General features: G+C 36.4%; 1 protein-coding gene across 1 annotated transcript; it reads left to right on the plus strand.

Annotated features, from left to right (window-relative positions):
- The first annotated feature begins 786 nt into the window (after nucleotides 1-786).
- On the plus strand, nucleotides 787-5,917 carry LOC113501435 (cAMP-dependent protein kinase catalytic subunit alpha-like). Its single transcript, XM_026882566.1, has one exon. It carries the CDS (start codon nucleotides 2,523-2,525, stop codon nucleotides 3,627-3,629), a length of 1,107 nt encoding a protein of 368 aa, XP_026738367.1. The 5' UTR covers nucleotides 787-2,522; the 3' UTR covers nucleotides 3,630-5,917.
- The last annotated feature ends 4,126 nt before the right edge of the window (nucleotides 5,918-10,043 follow it).

Genomic DNA, 10,043 nt, shown 5'->3' on the forward strand with positions numbered 1-10,043 from the left:
GCACCGAATTGCTGGGAACGAGTTTACAGTCTAGTTTTTACGTTGGTGTATGTCCTCGAAAAATAACCGTCATTACCACGTGGTATTATGGAACGAGCCTGGTTTCGCTATCTAACGTGCCTTTTCCTGTAGTCCTTACAATGCCGGATACCAAAAATGGAAAAAAAATAAACAAAAATATCTCCTTAAATTTCCGTTGACTTCTTTTTTGTAGCTATTTTCTTCATCCTGCCGCCTACAAAAATATCAGCTACTATCTTGATGACAAATAACTTCTCGTCACGACTTTATTTTGGTCACAATAATAGTTGCTTGGCCTAGAGAACAATCCTAACTAATTGAGACCTATCTAGTGCCACTTAAAGCCGTTTGCGTACACTTAGCGACACTTGGTGTAGCAAAATATATTGCATAGATTGAATGTCTGGTGAGGTGCCAATTTACTGATACATGCGCTGCGGACTGCGGGCCTCCGCAACCTTGACCGGCGACCGAGTCGTATAAATCTCAACCAGCTCTCAAAGGTTTGGCTATCACTATTGCAACAATACCAAAATGGTCAGCCTATTTTTTATCGGTTTATTTAATCAAAGTACAAAGAACTTTAGATTTATGTCTATTGTGTCACGTAATCGAAATAAGGAAAACACGTTTGAGTTCGTAATTTGCATTTCACCTTTCAAGCTACTGAATAGACACCATGTAAGGTTTCACATAGCTAATACTGTGTCTGATAGTTTCCGGCGATAAACTTCATTCGTAATTGCTAAACTAGTAAAAAATAGTAATTCAAATTGATCACGTACAGCAATCAGTGCGAGCCTTGGCCTTGGTAGCAATCATGATTATAACACACATCCTATCGTAACTGAGGTTAAATTACATCATAGTAGAGTCATCCAGCGTAACACTATTAAACACCCAAGAATATAACAGTTCGAATGAAAAACTTATTTTGGTGTTAATTTTGGTTCCGGAGCAAACAGTCTTAACCAACGGTTGAAGCCATTAATCGAAAGCTTACTCGCAATGACTTGATGTGGCAATCGAACGCTTTACCCGTTAACATGTACTGCTATAGTATGAAGTGACAACGGTGTAGATTGAATAACAAATCACTCGAACAATGCAAATGAGATGACCCAACATGAACAAGAATGCTTGCTACCTAGTAGTACAGTTAATTAATGAACCAATGTTATTTAAGATGCACCTGTGGCATAGGCAGTTGACAGAACCAATACAAGAATAGAAGTCTGAACTGCTTTTTTTATTGTTTTCTTGAGAACACTTATCTGGACAACAGTTGAGCTTTTTAATTACATCTGAAGCAAAATTTGTCAACAAGCGTTCATTTACTGTCACGACCCATTATGATTCATTCAATTACGATTTTTGTTACCATGTACAATGCTGGTCTGTAAATCAAAATTAGGATACAGAAACCGCACATCAGTAGTTTCTACAAATTACTACTAATGAGGGATCCTCTGTGTCCAGTATATGGTACTTATTTAATGTCATTCTAAAGGTGATTAATGGCGAAGAAACTCGTACAGTACGAACTCGTACACAAAGGGCGCACGAAATTGGTACTAATTAGTTTCCTCCCTTACCGGTTTGGCTTAAAGAACATTTCGGAAAATATTCTTCAACATTATCTGATGGAGAATCACGTATTCTAAGAATGTGGATCGGATGTACCGCGACTACAACAGCAGTCATAATTCGAAATATGCGTCATACTTGTAAAAATGGAGTGTAGTATACTCATACGATCGAGTACGCTTCGTTTGATAACGGTATTATAACGAACCATAGATTTTATTGCGATAGTCATGTCGCATTTCAACCTTAATGATGCATAATAAGAACTAATTTTAGTATAACAATTGCAAAAGAAAGCGATAAGAGTGAGTGTCAGTAACGGTGTGACGGCGACCTAAGTACTTTATAATCTTCCAGACGAAAATAGGTATATTAGGTAAACCTGTAACAAGTCTAGACCACTAGTCGTTGGATAATTAGGCAAGTACTGCTGTGTAATACCATATAATGCGATTAGGAGTCGAAAGGTTGGAAGCATGATGTTGGTTTCAGAAACCTTTTAGGTGTGGGCGAATGGCACCTATTTAAGGAAAAAATTACCGAAATCTGTGTAGTATTGTCAAGTTTTGCAGCAATGCACGTTACACGTGCCGTCTGATCAATACGCCGGTCGGGACGGCGACCGGCTGTCGGCGGCATGGCGTGTCACCCCTAAACACAGCTGATTCCACCTATTCCCCTCAGTCAGTTCGTTCACCCTTCGTCCCGCACCTCTTCCACCCTCCCAAACTTTCGATCTCGTTAAAACATAAACATATCCTCGGTACCCGGCGAAATTCAGATAGGAAATTACAAATTTCCTGGCAATACAAACGCCGGTTTTCGTCATAATTATTTATGAAAAAATACGATCGCGATGGTTATGGTGAAAATAGTTTATCATATCTCAAACGTAAATTAATTACTAAGGAAAAATGTATTCGCGTAAAGGTGCTGGACCCTCAAAGGATTCTTCTTACAGAACTGATACTGAAGTCCACGATGGATACACAGAACAACAGCAACAACAGTACACTAAATACCTGAAGAAGTTAAAAAATGATTTCGATGAGACCTGGTGCAAGAGAGCAAAACTAAACATGGATTTCACTGAACTGGAGCGAATCAAAACCCTAGGTACAGGAGCTTTTGGCAGGGTAGTGTTATTAAAGCATTCGAAAAGTTACAAATTATACGCAATGAAGGTATTAGAAAAAGAAAAGATAGTGAAAATGAAACAGGTTGAACATACGCTCTACGAAAAGCGCATTCTAGAAGCAATCAGGTTCCCATTCACAGTTTGCATGGAATTCAGTTTCAAGGACAACAGTTGTATCTATTTTATTATGCCATTCGTACCAGGCGGTGAAATGTTCACCCATCTACGGCGAATGGGTAAGTTCGAAGAGCCACTAGCGAAATTTTATGCAAGTCAAGTAATTTTAGCCTTGGAGTACCTGCATTTTTGTAACCTAGTTTACCGCGACCTAAAGCCAGAAAACATTTTGATTGATAAATCAGGGTACCTGAAAATAACAGATTTTGGATTTTGTAAGATATTGCAAGGTAGAACATGGACTTTGTGTGGAACGCCGGAATACTTGGCTCCGGAACTTATTTTAAGCAAAGGTTACGGGTTTTCGGTAGACTGGTGGTCGTTTGGTGTTTTGCTTTTCGAAATGAATGCTGGCTACCCACCTTTCTATGCTAATGATCCTATGAAGACATATGAGAAAATCGTAAGTGGAAAATACAGGTGCCCATCGAGTTTTAACAGTGACTTAAGAGATCTAATACGTAACATTCTCCAAGTCGACATAAGCCATCGCTACGGTGTAATGAAAAATGGGGTGATGGATTACAAAAATCACAAGTGGTTTAAGGGCATCGAATGGGAATCAATACTAAACTGTCGAACGCAGCCACCATTCGTTCCAAAATACAGGGGACCGGGCGATACTACGAACTTCGACCGATATGAAGAGGAAACTATAACACCAGCTTCGCACTGCTTATTTGAAGCAGAGTTTTACGATTTTTAGTTTCTAAAAATTAAGTTATGTGATCCATTGTCCCAACATTAAATAAGAATTATTTGAACAATATTCAGACTGTATTTTTATTCATAACGCATGGTTGTGTGATAGTTATTTTTAATAGTTATTTAAAAAGGCACATCCTGACCCATAATCTTGTATCACATTTGTTCGTTTTGTTGAAAGACGATTTGAATTCATAATGGGGCACGTGTGAGGGCCCCTCGTGACATGCGCCCGCGCAGCGCCAGAGAACAGTAATAACAGCAGGCAAAAGGGCACGCGACGCATCTATATTGAATTTTCGTGACAAGTTTCGAGTGAGTATTGTGTAGGGGGACACTTATAAAATGCATTGATCGTGGCGGTTACAAAACAAGGCACGTTGTAAGACTATTGTAAAAATGACGAGAACAACAGCGGCCGAGTTGTGTTGTTCATCCAACGCATAATATGCTTAAATTCGTACATTAACATTATTCTTACTGCCTGACAAAAGTCATAACTGTTCTATTCTAGTTAATGTAAGACAATCGCGTTCAAAATATTTCGGGAACAATAAGATATAAACAGAATATCTGCACATGTACAGTATAGTCAGAACACATGTCCGGCATATTCTGAAAGAGTCGGCTGAATAGATATAGTATGTGACCTGAATTTGTGCCAGAACTCTGCCAAGATTAGCATGACTGATGCTGTTATAGCAACGTATTTTGACTTTCATTACATTCTTCAATGGAATATTTTAGCAATACGTTAGACAGTGAAGTGTGCAATTTGCATACCTACCTTATAAATAAATGTTATACTAATTCAAACAAAGTACCTACTTAATCACTTTTGTGAATGACTTGTTATCTAATATATTACAATTTTACAGTTGATTCATACAAAATCCCATCTAAATGCATAATCATATAAGAAAACTGCAATTTATTATCATACGTCACAATAAACAACTAATGTTTCTCCTGTACTGGTACTGCATTTGCACAAAATATTTAAAATGATAATGTTAAAAACTTCCAAACAAAAATTTACTTAGTTAACATATATATTATATGATGTAGCAAGAATTTCGTCGAAAGTCAAGACAAAGCACACACAAAGCTCATTTATCTGCAAAATAAGTTCTAAACCTGCATTTAACCCAACGACTTGCAGCTATTACTCAATAGCGTTGGCAAATCGAAGCTCCAAGAATTACGCACTTACAATTTTATGGTACGACACCTCATAGGGACAATGGCTTGAAACAATAGCTTTTCTCCGTGTGATGGTGGCAAGGGACCAGTGCAACCGACCGGAAAGTGAAGGAAGCGCGGTTCCGTCTCACGAAGAGGACGTGACGTCAGAAAATAGCCAAGGTTTACCTCTTAAAGGGTTGATGATTCACTTATTAGCATAGCGAACGTTGCTTGGTAAGACAAAGGTGTATTATATTTTGAGGTTAATAACGTCATACTATTTTCATTGTCATTGCTATGCTTGTGTAAGCAATTTGGGTAATCTGGGCAAATAACACTTTAGTTGTAAACTATTATTAGATATGTATGTATAACGGTTATGCTTTTATCAAAAACTGGTATAACCAATGATATTGCCAAGTTTTATTCATGCAAAGGTTCTTGTTCTGAACTCTTCAAATTATATTATTACGTAAATAATTTGAAGAGTTTAGAGTTTAAGTTTAGTGCAGTGCTAAGGTTCATTGTTAAGTCATAAGTAAAACGTCATATAACTGTTAGTTCTGTACAAAATGGCCTAAAGTTAACGTCTTTTTAGGTCGAGAAACTGGTGAATAGGCATTATTTTAACAAGAGTACCCCCATTTATATTATACGAAGCCTTTAGAGGTTGTAGACAAAAGCTCCGAAAGTTCAGCCAAGCCTCCTTCGTATTCACAATGGTGGTTCTTACATAACCATTGCCTAACAAAAGCCTAGGTTCTACGATACAATGTAGTGTTATCTGATTTAGACGCGAAGTGTCTATAACTTCACAATATAACCAGTAATATTTGTAAATATTGTATTGTATACCTAGCTTCATATCTAAGAGTATATTTTAAGAACTAACCTGTTCGTAGTTTCAATTCACACTTATAATTAAATATGAAAGTATGATGTCTGCCTGTATGTTACGTTTTCATGGCCAAACAGCTCTCCCAAATGCGACACAATAAGGTTTGGGGATATCTCAAACTCGTTAAACTTATAGGCCCAATGCAACTATAACAGAATTAAAGTCGGCGCCGCGATCTAAAGCTATACAAAAATCACTACACCTTTATAGTCCGATTTTTAATTCGAGGCAGTATAATGACATTGCCAGTGTGGCAGGTTTTTAATTCCAAATAAATAGTGATGTGTTAGAATCGACTTATTACAATCAAAAGTCAGTCGAGCTTACATTTTTTTATTCATATATCAAATTAGCTCTGTATAAAAAAATATATATTTACGACAATTAATCAAAAGACATGCACGGTGACTGTTTTTAAATGTAAAAAAAATAATAATTTAAATTTATAAAATTAAAGCCAAATGCGGTGCTGGTATAAGATGAAGCACCGTACCATGCAAGAAAAGTCGAGCGCATTCAACTCCAAACGGGATGAATTCTGACATTATGCAGTGGTTGGATGAAAAACAAATTTTAAATCAACTTACAATTATAAAAGCTCAATTAATAGAAATAGTAAATGTTTGATACATAATAAAATAAGGCATGATTAAATGTCATCGTCGTAGTAAGATTTCCAAACATCACTATTGTAGCGGGTCACCCTTTTTTGTATAAATGACAGTTGCAATTGTCATTTTACTGCCTCGAATTAAAAATCGGATTATACTAACACAAGCTTTTCAATAAGCCGATCAAAATTAATATTATTTTAACTGAAATCTCAGTTCAATCTCCCATTAATCGTAAAACAAAATTGTGAGTACATCTTACGAAAGCACAGTTATGAGGACATACCCACAATTAACAGTCGTTAAATCTAACTTGAGATTACTCAATCTTTTGAAGTGAACATAAAACACAATTACATAAGCGAGTTCTCAAAGCTAAGGGCTATCAAGCTATTGGTAGACCACACGCGAGACAAAACGCTCGAAAAAGGTTGGTACTTTAAAGTTACAACTGTTAATCGTCGTGTCCTTAACTAATTGGAACTTTTTCATAACTCACACACAGAGAGAGAATAGATAAAATTTGTGTGACATTGTCAATTCTAACAAATTAGTAGAAGAAAGTGACCCAATTTACAGCTTGCCAGCTCCATTTTAAATTTTCGCTTTTGATATAATTTCTATTTGCTCTGGGTAACTCAACTGCATTTCACAACTTTCAATCAAAGAAAGCAGGAAAAATAAATGCAAATACAAACGTACTTTTCCGGAATCTTTTATCAGCGACGCTCTCTCACTCACCACTTTAAGACCGAGTTCTAATTGCTAGCATATGTGCTTGATAACGACGGTGCACTCAAAGTGAAAACAAGTATTGATAGGATGCTGAATTATCAATGAAACATGTGTAGATTAAGTCTTATCCTTAGAAAGATATAGTTAATGAATGAATGACGTTTTGATAAGCTTGATATCAATTAGTGAACTGGTGATTAGTAAAATGCTTTCTCTTTCGTTGTCAATGTGCACGCAAGAATCCAGGGTCTTGCAGTAATGTTAAACAGGTGAAACAAAACAGGATAGAGAAAAAACAGAAGAGTAAGCTAGGTTTTATATTTGAACAAAACACTTTATTTCAATTAGACATACAAACTATTTCAACACATCGCGTGACTGCCAAAAATAACATTTCTAAACGTCATGTTTATACCAGTCAAGTTAATTGAATACATGTATGTCTAACAACAGTACTTAATTGATGTTATATTGAAGTGATTAAATTGTAAGTTAACATAATAAATGAGGAAAATAACTCCTACTTACGCCATTTTTTTTGTGTAGGATTAATATTTTAAATAGTTAACACATTTATCGAAACACTTCCTGCATGTATTGATAAACTTTAATACACATTACCATTCCTTATTAGATCAAGAAAACGGTAGCATACGTTCTAAAGCTATAAATTTCATGTGGCAATATAGGCGTGAAATCTTTACTGGTTCTATAACGAATTGCCTAGTCTAGTATTGAAATGCTAGGCAAGGCTGAGTTAAAGGTATATTTATAGGGAGACCTCTAATTTCGTGATCGAGAGAAGCCTTTCAGACACTGTTACGAAATCGCAATGTTATTATTTACAACACTGAAACAACACTCAAACTTCCAAATTTCATATCGGGATGTTTTCACAATGTAAGCTGTGCTTGAAATTAACCTAGCATTTCCCACGTAAGGAGGAAAAATCTCAGTAAAAAAACATAATTAACATAAAATTTACATACCTATTGAATCAGCAACCCTGCTACGTTAAGTATTCCCTTGAGCTAACGTAACGTTGCAATGTGGGTCAGTGACGATGCCGCTGCAGCATTCGATGCGGCGAAACGTAAAGGGCGATACGAGAGGGGCTGAGGGCTACTAGAATGATTATTTACTGAGTATTGGAAATGTTTCATTTGCTCTCACGAGCAGGGGAAAATTATTGTGTACATAAGCTTCTTATTTATAAGACGTAAGGTTCCTCCTTACGTCTGTAGAGATGTTTACATCCATTTTATCGTGTTACAATCAACAAAACGACACGTACAGAGGATATTTAACATCTATAAATCCAAGCAGATAAAAGCTTTTATGTTTACAGAAAGTCTAAGGAGGTGGATTGTATCATTTAAGATTTCACATTGATTCATGTAGTTTTGATAAAAAGGCAGGCTCGAATGAGATGTTAGCGTTGATAGCTATCTCGACTTTGATGCTGTTTCGTAACTGCAAAATCGCACGAAAACTTAGCAATAACCGTCAAAATGCTATGAAATATCAACATGATTTGTGAGTGGCGCATTGTAAGAAGCAAAGAAGCAGAATGTGCGAGTCGGCCTTCATTATGTTGGGTACGGAAGGGCGAGGGGCAATGAAAATGGGGTAGCCAGAAATCCTTCTTTATTGATTAGTAGCAACTGCCTTTACCACGATCAGGTGTTTGTAAGAGCCATTCGAAAAGTTGAAGTAAATTCCGCAAAGATTAAAAAGTAGCACACTATTGCAAATTGAGGATAATCAGAAATTAGTCAAAAATCAAATTGACAAAAATGGCTTTCAGACATTAAGATTGGGAAACATAATACTTAGTTAACAAACAAGACATATACGTATGTATACTTTTACAGCTATTCGTGAATGAAACTGACATATTACCATAATATTGCATAATCTGCTTATTTGCGTTCTGCCTTATACGGTAATATCTGTCTTGCATTACCACGTTTCCTATATCCAATATTCATCGTCCATACATTGCATGGACGATGCATTGCAGGCACTTAAACTCGTAACTGTTTAGATATTTCCATAGAAAAGCTGAGCTATTATGCTTTACAATAGGTACTACCCATTCATATCTTGACCTAATTGATGGAAGTATTGATGAAGGCTACGAGGCAGTCTGACAATGTTTCAATAGCTCGAAGAGTTTAGTGTGATAATTCTCATTCAAGATTCCTAGTGGCTGCTTGAATGTCATAATTGAGAACATGCTTAAACTGTACGTGCCTTATAGTAGATATAAACCTCATTTTCAAAGAATTTTGTTGCTAGGTTGTCATGTACCAGAATTTCTAACAATTTTCTCAAACGGATGCAAGAAAAGGAAGGGCCGCCAGGAGTGACGTTAACAAATCGATCCTATAAAACTGAAAACGTCTGGCGCACCTCTGCAGTACTCAATTACATTACTGCAGTTTAGTTGTTGGCAAAGGCTAGACCTTGTGTTTCAGCCAATAAAACAATTTATATTTTAAAAACAACAGGCTAGCTTCCGAAACTGTTTTCGTCCTTTTGATTTTGATTCGGATCTGAATTGGTATCATATAACCAAATCAAAATCGAGTAGCGGTCTTGTAGCCATCGAGTGTCATCTGCGTCGTTGCCTGTCGATTGAGCGTAGTTTCAATTCGTACCACTGTATGAATTAGCGTTGCACGCTGCAGTCTCATTTCAAAATACAAACTCAATTTTGATATGATTGAATCAGAAATCGATTCGGACAAACTGTTTTCTAAAATAAACTTCAAACATGATACGTAGGTATTCATAAACTAGATAGATACCTTTGTAATCATGTTCCGTTGCTAATGTATAATACCCACTTGGGCAGTTAGTCAATTACCGAAATTAATTGAGCGGCAGCTGTAGCCGGACAATGACACGTATTACCTGGCGATTTCTAACACAAAATACTAATTAACCCAATAAACAAAGTAGAAATATGACTCTGGCCGTG

Source organism: Trichoplusia ni, chromosome 15, assembly GCF_003590095.1.
Source record: "Trichoplusia ni isolate ovarian cell line Hi5 chromosome 15, tn1, whole genome shotgun sequence".
NCBI lineage: Eukaryota > Metazoa > Arthropoda > Insecta > Lepidoptera > Noctuidae > Trichoplusia > Trichoplusia ni.